The 19,277-nt window shown below is 38.9% G+C and overlaps 2 protein-coding genes across 3 annotated transcripts in view; one reads left to right on the top strand and one right to left on the bottom strand.

Annotated features, from left to right (window-relative positions):
* Positions 1-363: 363 nt before the first annotated feature.
* orc4 (origin recognition complex, subunit 4) lies at positions 364-7,300 on the bottom strand. Of its 2 annotated transcripts, none has more exons than XM_080877049.1 (14): positions 7,209-7,300; positions 6,455-6,516; positions 6,284-6,360; positions 5,251-5,341; positions 5,077-5,152; positions 4,898-4,983; positions 4,770-4,818; positions 4,534-4,685; positions 4,276-4,449; positions 2,089-2,175; positions 1,889-1,997; positions 1,704-1,799; positions 1,558-1,625; positions 364-1,426 (listed from the first exon to the last, which is right to left on the bottom strand). In XM_080877049.1, the coding sequence occupies exons 2-14, from the start codon at positions 6,509-6,511 to the stop codon at positions 1,244-1,246; spliced, it is 1,305 nt and encodes a 434-aa protein (XP_080733175.1). In that variant the 5' UTR covers positions 6,512-6,516; positions 7,209-7,300; the 3' UTR covers positions 364-1,243. The 2 variants fall into 2 exon arrangements, with proteins under 2 accessions (XP_080733175.1, XP_080733176.1); XM_080877050.1 differs by having other exon boundaries at positions 7,145-7,213.
* Positions 7,301-13,901: 6,601 nt separating this feature from the next.
* mbd5 (methyl-CpG binding domain protein 5) overlaps positions 13,902-19,277 on the top strand; it is a 56,220-nt gene continuing 50,844 nt past the window's right edge. Inside the window, exon 1 of the mRNA XM_080877062.1 lies at positions 13,902-13,994. The gene's annotated coding sequence lies outside the window, so the exon portion shown is untranslated. The remainder of the gene's footprint in view (positions 13,995-19,277) is intronic.

The following is a 19,277-nucleotide window of genomic DNA, read 5'->3' as shown; positions in this document are numbered from 1 at the left end:
TCTCCTGTTCCACCACATCTCAAATCTGCTCTATTGGACTGAGATATGGTGACTGTGGAGGCCATTTGAGCACAGTGACGTCATTATGTTCATAAAACCAGTTTGAGATGATCTGAGCTTTTGTGACATGGTGTGCTATCCTGCTGGAATCAGCCATCAGAAGACGGGTACACTGTGTTCATAAAGGTATGGGCTGTGCCTGTGTCATGGCTCTGAACTATGGAGCACAGTCACCTCCTTTCCTCTCATTCAGAGAATTAGATTGGCTCTTCTTAAGGCTGATACTCACAGGTCCCTTCACTCAGTTACAAGCCTTGCTTAAATGCTCAGTGCTCCATGTTTAAGAAAAGGCAATTAAATTGAGGGTGGGGGGCTGGGTTCCCTGTTGGAAACATGAGGCTTATATTTGGATTATAGGCTTATATTTACAGTACAGCATGGCATTGCACACTGAATAAAATCTTTAAAACTGTAGCCACAAATACATAGCATACCATTTAAACAGTTAAAATTAGTAAAAAAAAAAACTTCATGTTTATAAAGCTGGATTTATGCAACAATGTACCTTTGAAACTTGATTCTAAAAGAGCAGCAATGAGGCTTTTGAAGCCTAGAAACACAAAATATCTGCCAAGAGGACACCTAATTAAATGAGTTCTTTTTATTGCCACTAAGGTGAATCTTCATTCAGCTCACGGCCATGCAGACCAATCAGCTGATCATTGTGCATAAACTAAAACCATCGTGGGAGCAGCGATTCTTGTGAACTGTGGAGGGACACATGCCTCACTGATGCTACAGCGTGTTTAAAAAGAAACAACAACAACAAAAAACAGACTTTTGGCACAATTACACATATTTTTGTCCAAGAAATCAAAACTGCAACTTTCATCCAGGTTATTGTCAACTGCACAAAATCACCACTAGATAGCAGTATTCAGCAGCCTGATGCTCACGACCTGAAAATGATGAAAGCTGGACGCTTGATGACACTTGCTAAGTCCAACTACTGATCAAATGACACAAGCACATGAAGCTGAGTTTTTGTATTAAGATTTGGGGGGGGTCTATCTTCAGCATAAACCTCTAACTGCTTAGAGGGTGAAACAATCGCACCAATGCCAAACTATTCATTTCCTTTTATTTTCTGATCGTTTAGAGTGGGCGGCAGCACAAACCTTATGCCCTTCAGTCCAAGTCAAAACAAGCTTCACAGACTCTGAATTCTAAATGTTCTGAAGCTCTACCCAAATGCCGACATGGCCCACTGCTTGACGTCAGTGGGGCACTGTGGGTACTTCTGCAGGGCATCCATGATCTGGCTGTGGTCCAGCGTGAGCCTCATGAGCTGGTACTCCCTCTGGACTTTGGCCGAGGAACCATCGACAGGCCGGATCAGCTCCAGCTGCTGCAGGTGCTCGAACGCCTAAAGGCGAAGAGATTAAGGGTCAGTCAGCAAACAGATTGTATCGGTGTTCAGGAAATGTCCACTTTCTGCCTGGTGTGGGGGTTTGGTAGGAAAGACTGGGGGAAGAGTTTCGAAGCGTTTCTACCAACCTTCATGACAACAGGCTGCTCAAAGTTGTACATGGAGTTGGACTTCCTATGCAGGAACTTCTTAAACTCTGGAAACAATCAGGCACGAGTGAAGAAACAGACGGGACAGCTTCTTCTATTTGTGTAATTTAATCGTGCGATCGTACCATTATGGACCATCTGAAGGTTAAATGGCTCTCCTTCATACACATCATTGAGGTGCTTAATGGCGATGACCAGGCACAGCTCCAAGATGGACAAACCTAAAGAGAAACGGCTCACTTAGACTCTTCGGACCACGGGTAAAAAAACAAAAAAAAACAAAACGTCCCTTGTTAGGATTTGTACTCACCATGGAGCATGTTAGCCGTGGCGTCAGCAAAACACATCCGGCTGGCCTCGAGCAGGTCGGCTGGTTTGATGGTAGGTTTGGCGACAGAGACGCGACTCAGGCACAACATCTGTAAAGATATTTAGTACGAAAAGAAACAATGAAAGAAAAGGAAACACCCAAAACTTCCCCAAACCGAACATGAGAAATGATCTTCTCACCAGCAGCATGTGCAGAGAGCGAAAGTCTTTGCTGGAGTTGAAGTGTCTCTGCAGAACTTCCTCCACAGATTTGTCCTCACACAGAGTCTGAAGAACCAAGAAAACAAAGATCAGTACTTTTTGCTTTGTATGTCTGCACTTCTGTTCTATGTGGAAAAGGTGTGTACATCGTCTGCCGTTCAAAAGGAGGCCAGAGATGACATCGCTGTCTGAACCATGTTAGCTGGGCAGTGATGTTACTACGGTCACTCAAACAACTCAAAATTAGACATTTTCTGAACTTTAGTGAGCTATTTAAGGCTTTTAGGGCACGAAGAAGGTAGAGCACAAAAAACAGCAGTACCATGCAAAAGCCAACAATCGTTTCATTATATTTTGCCACCAAGCCATCAGACTGTCATTTTTTAAAGTGGTCTTGAGTAGGGCTGGGCGATATATCGAGTTTTTTAAAAATATCGATATATTTTCATACGAGATATAAGATGTGACAATATCGTTTATATCGATATAGTCTATGTTACGTTATAATTATACTTGTGGAGCCGCAGGTTTGCCTCTCTTTCGTCCACTTTTGTCTCTACGCAACGTTACTCGGCCTCGCCTCTCCTTCACTGAACACAACTCCGCCTCCCCCATAGCTTCACCTGCAGGCAATGACAAGATGAAAGCGGAAAATCTCCATTAGCGAGTTACCGTGCGTGGGGCTGGACGGCGTCAACGTGTTAGCGAGCTAACCGCGCTAACGACATGCAGCCCGGAGGAGCTGCACGGCCTAAAATCCTTTCATTTTCTCAAAAATCGACAGTGCGCCTTATGTATGAATTCTGGTTGTGCTTACTGACCGCGAACCGATTTTATGTGGTACACAGCGCTCAGCAATCTGTCAAAAAAACGTTTTAATATGACTTTGCTAAGCTACGGAGCTGCACGGCTTGATGGATTGTCGGAGGATTACGGCTACCAAGGAGGAGCCTCGCGGAGTGATACGTACTGTGTGTGTTTAAGGACCACAAACGGCACCTGTTCAGAGACGTGGTGCAGCTGTGAAATCTGTCTCTTTGTTATTATGCTCAGCGTCTATTAGTTTACATTTTGACTGCACAATTGTGAGCTTTTTGTTATGCACAAAAACAACATTGTTTTCTTTTATTTATGGACCATGATTATTTAATAAATGCTGATAATTTATTTTTGAGTAATTTCTTCATGTACATCTACGCTGTATGTAAATAAAAGTGCCCGTGTGACATCTGGGACACAGTGTGACTAAGAACTCTCTTTTTGTTCTTAACTTATAGCTTTAAAAAAAAAAAAAATCGAGATATATATCTTATATCGCCATCCAGCTAAAAAATATCGAGATATGAATTTTGGGTCATATCGCCCAGCCCTAGTCTTGAGCAACAATTCTTCAGGCTTTCTGAAGGTCTTTCCAAGTTTTCCTTTGGACAATGCCTTCTTTTTCACTAAGAGCCATTAGCTGAAACCATGGCATATCTCAGTATGGTATTCAGAGTTTTCTTAAAACATTTCAGGAGACTGGACCAGTGAATAACAAAAGTGGAAAGAGAAGAAGGGCAAGTCCTTAAAAAAAAACAAAAAACAACTATCTACAGCAGATGAACAGTATATGAAGGCCATATCCACAGGACTTTAGAGATTCATCTGGACCTTTAGCTGATCCATCTACTGTTCACCGAAGTTTAATCACAAACGGTCTCAGTGGCTGTGACGAAGCCATTCCTAATGAAGGGAAACAGTAAGAAAAGGCTGAGGTGTGAAAATTACACAAGAACTGGACTGAAAATCAGTGACATGGGTCTTGATAGTGATGAATCCACATTTGGAGTCTTTTGCTTCAAATCATTGTCAGTATGTACGGGGAGACGTACAACAGTGAGTGTCTACAGCCGTGTGTAAAACACGGTGGAGGCTCCATCATGGTTTGGTGCTGTATTTGCATTTGGCAACAGCTTCAATTTTTAATCACGACAATGATCCCAAACTCACTGCCAATGCAGTAAAGACGTACCTGGATAGAAGGTAAGGATCATGTTGACAGAACAGAACAAAAGGCAGAAACATCCAAAGAGGAGCTTTGAATGTCCTTCAAGAAGCCTTCCTGAAGACGACTTAAAGACGTGACTAAAAAAAAAAACTAACTTTGTGTCTGCCTGCTAACGTCACCTTTACACCAGCGTTCCACTCCTGAGCGAACTTCTTGTCAGGAAAACTGTCCGGCAGGCTGAGTTGCGTCCAAACCCGTTCCAGGTACTGGGTGAAGTTGAGGCTGCTCAGCAGGTGGATCTGACGGTGGGAAAACCGCGACTTTACCCGCTTCTCCAGCAGCTCCAGAACATCCTGAATGGAAAAAGTATCACGACACTTACTAAAAACACCTACCATTATCTAAGTGGGGTTTCTGAGAGGTGTTCTGAGGCCCACCAGTCTGCAGGTGACGCCGACCACAGCGATGGGAGCCTGGGCGGACTGGGAGACGTCAAACAGGTTGTAGAGCAGAGTCTGGTTCTTGTGGTGGGCGAATAAGTCAAACTCATCCAGGACAAACAACACTGGGCAGCTACTGCTGCGATTGCCTTTTAGGAAAAAACCAACAACAAAAAAACATCAAACCTGCCCCTCTAGTCTGAAATCAGCTTTAAATATTTGAACTTTCTCACCTTTTTTTAATGCCTCCAGGAGGAAAGCCAGATTTTCAGCAAAGCTTCCCTAAGAAAAAAACGAGGTAGAAAGATCTTTGCAGTTTTCAGAGCTGAAAATGTTAATAACGGTCTCTCTAAATACTCACAAACACTTTGTCTCCAACAACGTTTTCCAGGTGGAGCTGTCTGGTTATTTCTTTCAGCGCTGTTCTGTCATCAGTCTGCAGGAGACCTGCGGCAAACACACAAACCCATCCATCCAATTCACATTTCCAGCAAACGTGTGGGTTCTTAAATTGTGAAGAATTTAAATGAGGTTTGGTACCACTGAGGTGAACCTGAAGAAGGTTCTTCTGCACCTTCTCCTCCTTCTGCAGGTCTCTCAGCACGCACTGCAGCAGCTTCAGGCACAAAAAACACAAACCTCACAGGATTCACAACAAGTCCACACTTTAAAAAAAAAAAAAAAAAAAAAAATTCATTTTTTCCCACGGCTCACCATTGTTTTGCCTGCTCCTCTGGGACCCACGATTAGCACAGAGTTACTCTCCCCGTGGATCGCCGTCCGCCTCAGCAGCTCCAGGAGGTGTCTGCAAACACAATGGCTTTAACTTCAATACCCACAATGCTTAGTAAAATATACACCCCCATCTCATGCTTGTAATGAGTGGAAATCTCTCACTGGGGAAGCTCGTGTTGTGGCCGAGTTGGCCTGAAAACTGGGACAGAGCTGTCACCCAGGTGCGACTGAACTGGGCCACTGAAACTCACACCGAGCTCCAGGTCTGCTCTTAATTATGGATGACAGTTCTACTACAGGCCTTCTAAACCATCCAACACCTGTAGGAACCGAAGCCAAAACAAAAACAAACACCCTTTACAGGTTATTTGCTTTTCCCAAACACTTAGGACAAATTATTCATGGTTTTATTTTCACAAGGCCAGATTACAACCGATTCCTCCTCTCCAGTATGAACAGTAAGGCTGTAATGGCCTCGAACTTTTAACCTTTTACTGATCACTAGTAAAGGTACCTTTCGTAATTACACCCTACATACTGTCACTATGTTTCACCACAGTGGGCAGTGTTTTGCCAGTCAGTGTGTTTTTACATTTGTAAGCCTCTTTCCAGACCTCCACTTTAAACAAGAATGTGTTTTTAAAGGACAACCATATTTAAGTCACAACACGCACACATGCAGGCACACACACGCACACACACACACGCACACAGGCACACACACACACAGCTTTGACAGAGCCAGAAACGCCCCGAGGATTAAAACAGGCCGATCCAGTTGAAGCTATGAGGCAGGAACCTGTGCCAGTCATTTCTCCAGTTTCTTTTCTCGCACCGATTGTTTTGTTTCTTATTTTAATATCCAACTTTGTTTGGATTTAACATTCTGATTTTCTCTGTGATTTTCTTGTAAACTCTTTTTCATGATACTATGATATGAGTCTTTTTGGTAAATGTGTTGACGTTATTATAAAATCACCTCTATCCACAGGCCCTGTTGTTATGAACTTACTTGTACTGAGCTTCTACTCCCTCTGGTCTGTCAGGGAGCAGCCTCTCACAAAACCGCTCCCTTAAAATCTGCTGAACCTGCACAGAAACATGTATTATAAATAAACTACATTTTATTAGGTATATTTCAGAGTATCACACTGAAAAACTCACTGGCTGTTCATACACACACCTGTGTGATGCATTCCCCTATAGGCAGATGAGCATCTCTGGCCTTCCTCTTACTCATGATGACTGCAAAACGTGAACAAGTGGGAAAACAGGTCAACTTCAACATGCCACTAAATTCATTTTCAGCGGGATAATACTGACACTTTACATTGCAGTTAGGTGTCAATTAAATGCACTAACATGGTGGAAACAACGGTTTTAATTCCAATAAATAACTTTTTTTTTTCCCTTTTAAGTTTACGCCAAACGTAAGACTAATAATCACCGAAACGAAATAGCCTCACTTCAGGACATGTTTACAGTTGTGCTGTAACCAATGTTAGGGTCGATAACAGGTGAGGATAAACCACTTTTCAATTCGGCATGCAGCTGATGCAACGATACCAGTCTAATCTCATAGCTGCCTTTGACTGCTTATCTTACAATTTGGTCAAAAATGAATGTCTAAATAGATTTTATGTATGCCGAATTAGAAAGCGACTCATAAGTTTGAGAATCCGTCTCGGGCTGCATTCAAGGCTGAGATCATATCGACCGACAAGTCAGGAGAACTCAAAATTGTCATTTTTACAACAGAACTTCGGTGCTACACGCTTGCGACGCAACCCAAGGCTTTACTCGAAGATCTGCTCGCTAAAAGTGCGCTGAAGAAACACGAATGTTTTCCATTTCTAACTTTGATTACTTCTACCGTTGTGTAAGATAGGTGTCAGCTAGTCGAGCTTCTTTTCACACACACATCAGAACAAACATACCGGGAGTAACGAAGAGACGCCTCAATCTTCGCGGGAATACTCCTCGGCCAGCGATGACGACTTCCGGCTTTGACTATATCTGCTTTCTGATTGGCTGCGACTCAGAGCAACGCAGAAGAGAAACGCTGTGGTTGTAGAATTATATTATTCACACACACACGCACAAAACCACCAAATAAAAAACGATTTAAAAGAAAAAAACATGACATATAGTAATGTGCAAAAGTCAACAATTCTTTCTTTATATTTTGTTACCAAACAGACAGGCTTCGTTGTATTGTTTTTAAAGTGGTATTGAGCAATAGTTCTTGAGGCTTCCTGAAGGTCTTTGAACGTTTTTCTTTGGACATTGGCTGCCTTTTCACTTATTTTCGGCTTCGTCCTTGTCCCTGACCAATCTTTTGCTTGTTAAACCACTATGAATCATTCAAGCATAAAAAAGACTGAACCACTGTTGTGCAACCACAAAAACACATAATTTGTTCTAATGCCTTTAGTTGGATCGATGAAAAATGTCAAAGATAACACAGTTTGACAGACATTAAACAGTATTTTTGTACTAACAAAGATGATTCCTAAAAGCTATTAGTTGAAACCTTGGCATAGCACAACATGGTGTGCCCTAAGAAAATCTGAGGAAGCTGGACAAGTGGAGGGCTAAAGAGCTGTCAGCCTTCAAAAACAATCTACATCAGATGAACAGTATCTGAAAATCATGTCCTTAAAAACATGAAAGAATCCAGTAAAGAGCTGACACAGAACCATCTACTGTTCACTGAAGCCTCATCAGAAATGGTCTCAAGTACAGATGAAACTATGTAAGCACAAAGCTATTCAAATAGATCAATATTATTTACATAAATCCACAACAATTTTAGTCACGTTGTGGTTTAATAACTGTATCAGCAGTAAAGAGGACATTGCACAGAGGTTATATTTGAATGTGAATATTTGAATAACCCATTCAGGTGTGTACAGATTTTTGAACTTGTTTAAAAATATATAAATTAAAATGACAAAATATTGTTTTATTTTTCATTTCAATTTAAAATACAATATTTTTAATTTGGTATTATAACAAATGACGCATCCTTGTCTTGAGGGCAAGAGTTTAAAAAAATGTGTCTTTTTATGCTTTTCACGAATTTTACATGAATATGATTTTATTTGTTGAATTTTATATACATTTTATTGTTGAATTTGATCCTGCGCATTTCCGTTCTACAGCATTTACTGGCTATGAAATGAAAACAATATGATATTATACTATATATATCATTCACAATTTAAGTTTTCTAGATTACTTTTTATGTTATTTTTGTGAAATTAAAATAGCAGGATGCTCTTAAGAGATTTTCATCAGCATAAATGCTAAAAACAAGTCATTTTGGCCAGTTGTTATAGGTGGTTGCTAGGCAACATGATGGCGTCATAACATTTGACATAGATAAGAACCTTCAGGAGCCTAAGACATACTTGTGTGCCAAGTTTGGTTGTGCTGCTTGTGATCATGTAGGAGGAGTTGGTGGACAAATAAATGAACACACAGACAGATTTTATGTGTTATAGTAAGATATATAAGAAATAGTCTGTCGGCACTGAGAAAGACTACAATTATGTGTTATTATATATATTTATTTGTGAAACTATAACAGCCACTTCTGCTCTGGTTTGATAAAATTAGGAGGGATGGCTCATGTATATGTCTAAAAGGCCGCCTTCATAACAGCATCTTTTACTCACTGAAGCTCTGGAGACACTTAAACGCTTCCTGCGGCTTTTTGGTTGACTGATGAAAAGGAAAAAAAAAGACAGATATCTCGCAAATCGTCTCCCTCTCTCCGCTCACATTTAGCCTGTCACATTATTCTAAAATACGACCCTCCGCTCGCACATTCAGCCCTCTGTGTTTGCCCTTAAAAATACATGAAGCGCTCCTTCCTTCAGCAGCCCTACACTGAATTCATTTAACGTCTCCTCGGGTTTGACCTTCACACAAAATTCAGGGGTTTGCACCCTGAGCTGCATCTCGTCCTTGCTTCAGACGGCTGAGCTCATGTTTTCTTCAGCTTTTATGACCTTTATTTATCTCAGGAAATTATTTTGCTGAGTGTCTGTTTTTGCTCCACTGCCACTTTGTGTTGTATTTTTTGATTTTCTTTGCACGCAGCCAGTCAAAGTTAACCTTAATGAGTGTCATCTTGTTCATAAATATGAATAGTTTAGTTTCTGCTAAAAGATGTTCTTGTAATTAATCATTATCATTGCAGTTTGTAGCTTATGGTGTTAAACACTTATCAAATTACACTTCATAGAGAGTATTTAACAAAATACCTGTAAGGTATTAGCAAAATAACTGGTAATGGGATTGTTTTTAATTAGGTGGTGACTTTTTTTCTAACCCTGTGAGTCCACATATTCTGAGTTTCAATATGTAGCCACTGGCTTCTGATCATTTTAGTACATTATGCTTAATATGTAAAGACCACCTTTTATTTTTCGACAAAGTAAGACATGGTAATGATAACGTTACAAAAGTTAAAACTTCTGTAAGAGGTCTTTATGTTAGCTTACCTTCTGCAACAATGACCCCTTCCCCCTAGCCCCCAAAAAGGAAAACAACAGTTGTACTAAATTAATTTCCTGTCACTTTTTCTAACTTTTAGAATTAATCAAAGTGATTATTTGGCATGAACTCAAACTATTTTGCAGATTAAATCAGGAGAACTTAAAGATCACTGTGTTCATTCCTATTGTTTGTGATGTGAGCCAGTCATGTCCTCCTGAGAACCAGCCTATTCATTTATGTCCTCTGTAATGGACATTTGTTTTTGGTTTATATCTTTTGAGTGATTTGAGAGTCCTGATGTACTAAATAAAGGACATCCTGGGCTTTCCACTGATATCTCAGGTGTTTGGGTGGCCTCTTTTAGCTCCAAAGAGGAAAGGAATCACAAAAATCCTTTTGCCTTGTCTTTATTCTTCTTTGCACAGATTCAAAAAGGTGATGGAATCATTCCTCTTACATTCTGGTCCGTGTTGACATGACAGCATCACAGAGTTGCTGCAGATTTGTTGGCTGCACATCCATGACGTGAATCTGCTGTTCCACCACATCCCAAATGGGCTGAGATCCGGTGACTGTGGAGGCCATCTGAGTACAGTGAACTCAGTGAACTCATTGTCATGTTCAAGAAACCAGTTTGTGATGATCTGAGCTTTGTGACATGGTGTGTTATTATGCTGAAAGCAGCCATCAGAAGATGGTACACTGTGGTCATAAAGGGATGGACATGCTCAGCAACAATGCTCAGGTAGGCTGTAGAGTTTCAGTGATGCTCAGGTGGTACTAAGGACCAAAAGAGTGCCAAGAAAATATTCCCCACACCGTTACACATCCAACACCAGCCTGAACTGTTGATACAAGGCAGGATGGAGCCATGCTTCATGTTGTTTACACCAAATTCTGGCTTGATCCTGAATTGTATTAGTGGAAGAAAGTGGACGGATGTAATCAAAGTATACAGAAGAGCATCTCTGAACAGGCAACATACTGAATGTTGATGCAGATGGTCTACGGCAGCAGAAGATCATAGCAGGTGACACTGCTAAGAACAGGAAACTGAGTTTACAGCTCATCAGAAATGACCACAGCCTACCCATCTTCCGTCAAAGACAAAGTGCAGCCTGTCAATCCTCACTTAAAGTCAATTAATTAGACTTAAACAACTAACCTAACCCCATACATGTTTTTGGACTTTGAAGAAAGGAGTTTGCATCCAGTCCACTGGATGAATCCAACCTAGGAGCCTCTTGTGAGGTGACAGTGCTGATGACTGCACTGCCATGGCAGCCTTCCTTGGTTATAACAAGTGTCTTGTCTTGGTTGACATATTGATCATTGTTTAAAATTGTCTAGTTTTAGTTGAATTTTTAGTAGTTTCAGTTTTGCTTTGCAAAGTCAGCTGACGTGACATCTTGATACCCAGTAAACATCTCCATGAAAACCTCGTTGGGGTGTTTGTGTTGTGAATGCGTTCAAACTGACAGAAAGAGTGAAAGCTGTATCTGAAATTTATATAACTAATTGTTAAGGTTCGTTTTAGTACTTAATATAATCATGCCACAGTCAAAACAGTGTTATTACTTACGGAAGCGTAGAGCTGCCACCCAGGCAAAAGAAAAATACAAGTGTATCACGTTATAACGTGAAAAGTTTATTGTTCTAACAAGATACTTTTCCTGTTTGTACAATATACTTTTCATGTTTGAACAACATAATATCACGTTATTACAATATAAATATTATATTGTACGAACGTGATCATATATTGTACAAACAGGAAAAGTATCTTGTTAGAACAATAAACTTTTCACGTTATAACGTGATACACTTGTATTTTTCTTTTGCCTAGGTGGCAGCTCTACGCTTCCGTAATTACTAACAAGTTGCCTCTAAGTCATTTTTCTGCAAGTAAATTCAACATTATTTATTTGTAAAAAAAAAAAAAAATCAGATGTATTTTGTTACCAAGAAGGTTATGTTTTTAGTAGGATTTGTGTGTGTGCATACCACCATCCTGTCTGTAAACACAATAACTTCAAAAGTTGTGAATGAATTCTGATAAAACTTTGTATGAGTGTAGAGTGGGGTCATGTTAACAATCCATTCAAATTTGGCTTACATCCACCAAGGTCTTCAAGGTCAACTCAATGATGTATTGGTGGAAAATGGACTAAAAGCCTTATAACTTTGAAACTATGATATGTAGTGTCACTGTAGTCAACATATATTACTAGTTTTATTAATTAATATTCAATAATCATCAATTTGATTTGATTTTATGACTTTGCTATGCACATTAAAGTAACAAGTTACAACTGTCAAATACATAATAATCGAATACATGTACAATGTTCCATTTTTGGGAAAACAAAACCTTGTGATTAAAAGCTTTTTCCACTTCATATTTATTTAAATACATTTTTATTAAACATTGAAATGAACAGTGTCTGTGGTCCAAACTGTAATAACAAGAAATGATATAAAACAAATTTATGTACTTTTTTTTTATTGAACAGCAAGCAGAAATACTTGTGTGTGTGATTTCCATGAGGTCTTTAGGTTAAAGGCTTTATCTAATTCCAGTGATCTATAGTGTAAAAAAGTATATTAGTATGGAAAGATACTGAGGCAGTGAGGAAAAAAATGAAAGAAGCACAAAACATAGTGACCAAAAACCATGAAAATCATGTGGGAAGACAAAAACAAACTCCAAAGGATTTAAAAAAGGGAAGCAAAATTGTTAATAATAAATAATAATAAGAGAAATTAACAGTCTTTTTGTCAGTCTCCAAATAAAAGCAACAATCTATTCAAAATACAGTTGGAAAATGAAAAAAAACCCCCACAATGCATCTCAAATCCAACAGAATGAAAGTGAAAGCAGGGAGTTGTTTAGTATGGAAGGTTGTTTCCTGCCCTTGTAAGGCTTTGGTTTAAGTTTGAAACTCTTAAATTACTGACCATCTTGAAACTTTGAGTTACTTCTGAGTAACTCCAAATTTCGAGATACCTAACTCAGAATTTCACAAAGTTTTCATAAGTTGTTAGTGAGTATCTCAAAACACAGAGGTATCTTGAAATTTCAAGTTATTTCAAGCTTGAAATTTTGAGATGCATAACTTGAGACGTGAAATTTTGAGATACATAAATCTAAATTTTACGTTGATTTGAGTAAAGTTGTTAGATTAGTTTTCAGTTTGTAATTTTGATTTATTATGTCTTAATGTTAAAATAAAAATCTTGAGATTTTGATTTATTCAGACCAAATTTTTGACATATATAATGTGAATACTTGCATTATGAACCCCAAATTTCACATTAGGTATTTTAAAATGTCACATTACTGACGGATTATTTCAAAATTTCAACTTACTCAGAAGTAACCAAAGGTTTTTAAGATATGTTATCTTGGAATTTTAAGTTATTAGCTGAAATTTTTGAATAACATAAATCAAAATTTTGAGTTATCACCTTGAAATTTCGAGGCTTTTGGATGGCAAAAAATATTCACTCTTTTACTGGCAGAAGAAAGCTTAAAAAAATTGGGAAAATGACACAATAATGAAGTGACTTTTAGTATATTTTTTTTAATGTGTCTTTCTGTATTTTTAACCACACAATGAATTTATTGAATTTTACCTTTTTTACAGAAACTTACATTATATAAAAAATGATAATATATTGGCAGCAAATGATCAGTATATTTTTTGTTTTGTATTTATTTTTGGTGGATGAGTATATACATGAGTGTATGAGTGTATATAGGATGACCTCAATGACCTACAGTACATTCGTAATGTACTGTGAAACGTTTCCATAGTCTTTAGGAAGAAAAATTATAAAAAATAAAATAATAAAAAATAAAACCAGTTCTATATCTCCCAGGATTAAAGTCAAATATGTGGAAAAAGGGATCAAATAGTTTTGCAGCCAATTCTGCCTCAGGGGTCCCTGGATGCCCCTCAGGCCTCAAAATGGGACCCGCCGGTTCAGGCTGTGACTCAGTATGAGGCCCCATCCCAACCCTTACATCCAGGTTACCCCTAACTTTTTCCCCTTTCTTTTTTCCCCTTTTGGCCATGCAGAGTTCGTGTATGTGAGGAAACGTGCATCACCTCTCCCATCTGCTGGCTGGTTGAGCTTGGCGCATGCGCAGTGCAGCTCTCCATCATTTCCAATATCCCAGTGTAGGAGAACCAGCAGAGGCAGAGAACTAATGGGTAGGCTGCTTATTCTTATTTTTCCTAAGCTTGCAGACGCACTGTTGCTCGCCCGTTTCGCTGTTTCGGCTCCGGTACGCATTCGCCGGGATGCCCGGGTAAGAACGGACAGTTTACGGTTTGATTTGACGCAGACAGAAACGTTAGTGCTTGAAAAGCGTCTCTCTCTCTCCCTCTCTCTCCCTTCTTCTTCTTCGCTCTCCCCTCTGCAAACGCAACGGGCTTGCACGGCTGTTAGCTAGCATGCTAAGCTAACCCGTGCTAACTCGGCCTTACCCCTGGCCTTGCCTGCCCCCCTCCCCCTTTGGCTCGAAACCTCAACGACCGGGCCTAGCTGCTTCTTCTCTCTCTCTTTTTTTTACTTCGACAATTTGAAGTCGGAACCCCGGGCCTGCTGGTCCCCGGCATGCACGAACCCAGCTCCGCGGTTCCAATTAAATGCTGAAACGTTATTAGCGTAGCCGAGCTCGTCCTAATTCATTTTCGTTACAACAAGCTAGCTAAGCTAACGGCAGCTAGACAGCTGACGCTTGGCAGGCTAACCCCCCAGCTAGTTCAGCTAGTTCATATACAGTGCATCAAAAAGGCAGTCAGACAGGACTGATCCCGCTTGTTGACACGGTCCCCTCTTAATGCGGAGGCCCCTCACACGATGGAGCCCGAGCTAATGGTTATTAAACCAACATTTGGCTCAGTTGATGAGCAGCCCCAGCTAATGTCCACCAGGCTAATTGGCTATTATCTAACGTTTAGGTTGTTTTGGTTGTGTACACAAGCGGTTGTCATCTTCCTCCGGCTTCGGGTGGGTAAAAAAAGTCTTGTCATTCAGGCTATGTGGCTGTCAACTTTGAAGGCTGCTGCAGGACAATATGGCTCATTTATCCCCGAAGCTTTCCTTAGCCAAATCCAGCAGGCAGGAGCTACAGCAAGATTTAAGTGCTGTGCTGAGAATTAATGGGTTTAATCTAGCCAGCGGTGGATATCTTATGGGTCAGGACAGCGTGTCTAACCTTTGTGGTGTTGCAGGTTTATGCTTAGCAAATAGAAGGTGCTTTGTGCTGGTAGCTCTTCACTTTCATGAAACTGGACAGCTGTAAATATAGATGGAAATTCACAAAAAACCCTTCATATTGAACATCTTCAGCGCAGTCTCGCAGCAGTTTATGAATTAGTTGCAACCTTTAATCTATTGATTAGTGTTTCATGTACTGTACTCATGTACTGATTTGTGTCAGTGTACGGCAGATTAATGTTTTCCACTTTAAAAAGGTGAAAGGCAATAGAAAAGTCTTTAGCGGCCCCTCATTTCTGTATACTTTTCTAGGAAATGGGAAATGTGTGCAAACATAAATGAAGATGCAGTATATAAAAATGGACCTGTACAGTTCTGCTGGGCTTGAATGTCAATATCTGGTGTGACCACCTTTACTCTTCAACACAGTCTGAACTCTCTTAGGTAGCGTTCTTGTCATTTCTTTAAGTAGTCTTCTGGAATAGTTCTCCAGGATTCTTGAAGGACATTCAAAGCTTTTCTTTGGATGTTGGATGCCTTTGGTTCTGTTCTTAGTTATTATGAGGTCCGGGCTCTGGGGAGGCCAATCCATGACTGACAGTGTAGCATTTTGTTTTCTTTTAGTGCACTGGTAGTGTTTTTGGGATCATTGGTGCATCAAAATCAGACTTCTCTGCATTCATACTTGTTTTACCAACAGTTTCGACAAGATTTCCCACATCAGTGGCTGAAATCTAGTCCCAAACCATGATAGAACCACTCACAGTTGTACCTCTCTTTACATACTGGCAACAATTTGAAACAAAAATGTCAAATTTGGATTCATCACTCCGTAAGACCCGTTACAACTGATTTTCCAGGCAGCCCTTTTGTGATTTTGCATAAGAAAATGACTTTAATATACTGTTCATCTGCTGTAGGCCTTCCAAGTCTTCTTGTGTCCTCTACTTGTTCAGTTTCCTCAGATTTTTTTTAAGGACATGTTGCACACCATGCTGAGACAAACCAGCTAATAGCTCTTTGGGAATCAGTTTGTTACTTTTTGAACCTGTCAGTTTGTGTTATTGTTGGCATTTTTCATAGATTCGACTAAATAAATAAGGAAAAACTATGACTGGACTGAACCCCAGTGGGGAAAAAAAACCATTAAATGCCCAAAGAAAAACTTTGGGAGACCTCCAGAAAGCCTGGAGAACTATTGTTCAAGCTTTAAAAAATAGCAAAGTCTGGCTCATCTGAAGCAAAATATAAAGAAATAAGGGGTGGCTGAAGATTTTCACAATACTCAGGTATAGGTTTAGGTAGGGCTGTTCGATATAACGATATATACTGGATGACGATATAAAAACGTCTATCGTTTAATTTTACGCTATCGTTTATTTTGTGGTGTCGCAAAATAAACTGTTTACAGCAATTTTTTTTTTTTTATCATTTTGATGGTCAATGTAGTGGCTATATTAATTTCTTAAAGTTCTCTCTTTCTCTTTTATTTAATATAACCACACTAGGGACGGACAAGCGCCTGTATTTATGCGTTGACGTTAGCAACAACGACAGTAAAACCATTGCATCACGTGTCCGCTTGTTTATTTTCCACATAAACCCTTCACAATAAAGCTCAAGATCCTGTTGAGACTTTTCAAAATAAACTGAATCACGTGAAAGAGTATGCAGAGTATTTTCGGATGAGAAGCAAAAAAGAGCCGCCAGGTGCTAAAAATAAACCTTAGACTCAAACGTTAGAACAGGCTTTTCCCCGCAGCACACTGTGTAATAAATACTCACAAAGAAAACGGCGGCCGTTACAACTTATGTCTAAAAATGTATAGTTTCATGCATCGGTTAAAACACTCGACTCCAGGTACATGACGCCCAGCTGGAAACACTCCACGTAAGTCGAGCTGCCCGAGATTCACAGAATTTACAAAAAAAAAATGTTAAATTTTTGTGATTTATATCGTCATCGGGACGATAGATGTCTTATATCAGGATATGAGAATTTGGTCATATCGCACAGCCCTTGGTTTAGGTACTAAAAGCTACTGTACAAGTTTAGAAATAATACAATACAAACACAATGCAAACATGAAATATACCATCTATTGAAATACATTGCTTATAAAGTTGTGCGACCTACCACAAAAAATCCCTATAATTTGTCTCTTTGTACATCAACAAATAAGTCTCTTTTTGTGACACTTTCATGTTTCGCTGTGAAAAAACTCTCAAAAACTGTCTGCATCTGAAAACCCTCTCAACGTTTTTTCTTAATTAAGGGGGAAAAAAAGACAATAAGTAGTTCTTTGAATGCACAGATATCTCATCTAAATAATGGGTAAGAGCATTTCTACCTGTAATTTTTCCTCTTCATATGTATGTTTACCTGGACTCTAATTTTCAGACTTTAATGGGATTAAAAGCCCAAACAGAATAAAAATGCTCCATATAAACACCTGACATCTGACGTAGGCTCACTTTGTTGTAATTAGGGTACTTTTTCCAGTACCGATACACAGGCACCAACTTTCTGCTAATACCATGTACTAAAACAGTACTTTTGTTAATGAAACTGTCGTTCTTACTGTGAGGAACATTTGGGAAACTGTTATGTAGATATACAACAAATTTTTCTGGCACAACTTCACCTAATTCCAAGGTGCATGAAGAAGACAAAGATCTGATGACATGAAGACTCCAGCGACACTTAAAGTATTAGGGAACAACTTTATTGGTTTTATTTTAGATTTTATTGTATTGTCAAAGATTATGTAATTGCGTTTGGGGCTATGGCAATGCATTTACGACTTTTACATCAGACTATTCCTAAATTAAAGACGTCTAAAAACAGTGGTATAATCTTTTTCATGCATTGACCTCATAAACTTGGTAAATTTTTTGCTGCGTTCTATCAGCTTGTGTCCTGCATCATAAATGCTTGTGGAGGTATGTTTCTCCAAGCTGGTGCTCTGTAATGACCTTATCTTTAAGAGTAAAAAGTGAAATAAAAAGTTGAAACAAATGTACTTAAAACCATAAATATTCAATTCAAGGAGAGATTTGTGACTTTCACGTCAGTATTTTTGAAAATGTGCTCTATGGCTTTATTTAAATGTGGATGGAGGTATGTTTCTCCACAACTGATAAATGGCATTGTTTTTCCTAGCTGAACTGGTCCTTTTAACTTAATTATATACAGACTATGAGAGTTATGAGCAACTCCATAATTTATGTTCTTTTCTGTCATGAAAATTTAGAGTTTAAAAAGAATTATTTTCGAAATACATTTAAAACAGAGAATGATAATTCAGACATACATGCAATATTCATAATTCTAACAGTTAAAAACAACACAATAATGAGGCACAACAATAAAAAGACCATTTTAATCCAATTTCAGACAGTTCATTAAATCACATGCCAAAAAGACTGAAATAAAAGACAAGATATTGAGGAAGATGAATGCATGATGTATTAGTGGCTTTGCATGTGCAAGGAAATGATGAAATAAACATAGTATGTACAAAAGGAAAAATAAATGGATTTATAACAAATCTCTAAAATCTCTCTCGCTCTCCATCTATCTATTTGTGAATAATTGTTGTGTGTGTGACATCACACAACGTTTTGTTCAGATTTGCCCACCTGTTAAGATGGAGATGGGATAAATGCAGACATATGCCATAGTCAAAATGTGCAAAATAATTATATATAAATGTAGTAGAGGCCACTTTGTGCTCCTAGTTTGAGTGAGCACTGCATGTATCTCTGTATGCAAGTATTTCTGCTAGAAAGAGAGAGGATGGCTGCAATTTTAAGAAATCTGCCAAATTTATACTAAACAAGCTGTCCATTTGCATAAAGGCAGCTTTTTTTAAGTACTTTTTACCACTCCTAAAAAACAAAACAACAACAATTTTTCAAGCTGTACTGGTCCTCTTCAATGAGTTTATTATATGCCAACTCTGTGAGTTAAGAGTAAGCCAATAATGGAAATAGCTGTGCTGAAAAGACTAAGAATTTCCAAATGCAGTGTTGTTCTTGTTTCATTTTTAAAATTATTGCTAAATAGGTGGACAACAAAAGGAAAATGCTGTTGTTAAAGTCACATATGCATAAAGTATTCATGACTATTCAAGTTTGTCAGATACTGCATAGAGAAGACCTTTGGAAGGGTGTTTCTCCTCTTATGAAAAAAAAGGGTTTCTGTGATTATTAATAAACTCTTTAGTGATTAAAATCAATGGTGGGCACATTGGTGCCAAAAGACCATC

The sequence above is a fragment of the Rhamphochromis sp. 'chilingali' genome (assembly GCF_963969265.1).
Source record: "Rhamphochromis sp. 'chilingali' genome assembly, chromosome: 3".
NCBI lineage: Eukaryota > Metazoa > Chordata > Actinopteri > Cichliformes > Cichlidae > Rhamphochromis > Rhamphochromis sp. 'chilingali'.
This window is presented reverse-complemented; position numbering and strand designations above follow the sequence as displayed.

Excerpts from the sequence above, each read along its gene's own strand:
- orc4 (XM_080877049.1), bottom strand. The coding sequence starts at position 6,511 with ATGAGTAAGAGGAAGGCCAGAGATGCTCATCTGCCTATAGGGGAATGC. Across the intron at positions 4,984-5,076 it reads TCTTCAGGTTCACCTCAGTG|GTCTCCTGCAGACTGATGAC; the intron begins GTACCAAACCTC and ends TGTTTGCCGCAG. Across the intron at positions 2,176-4,275 it reads AGTGGAACGCTGGTGTAAAG|ACTCTGTGTGAGGACAAATC; the intron begins GTGACGTTAGCA and ends TTGGTTCTTCAG.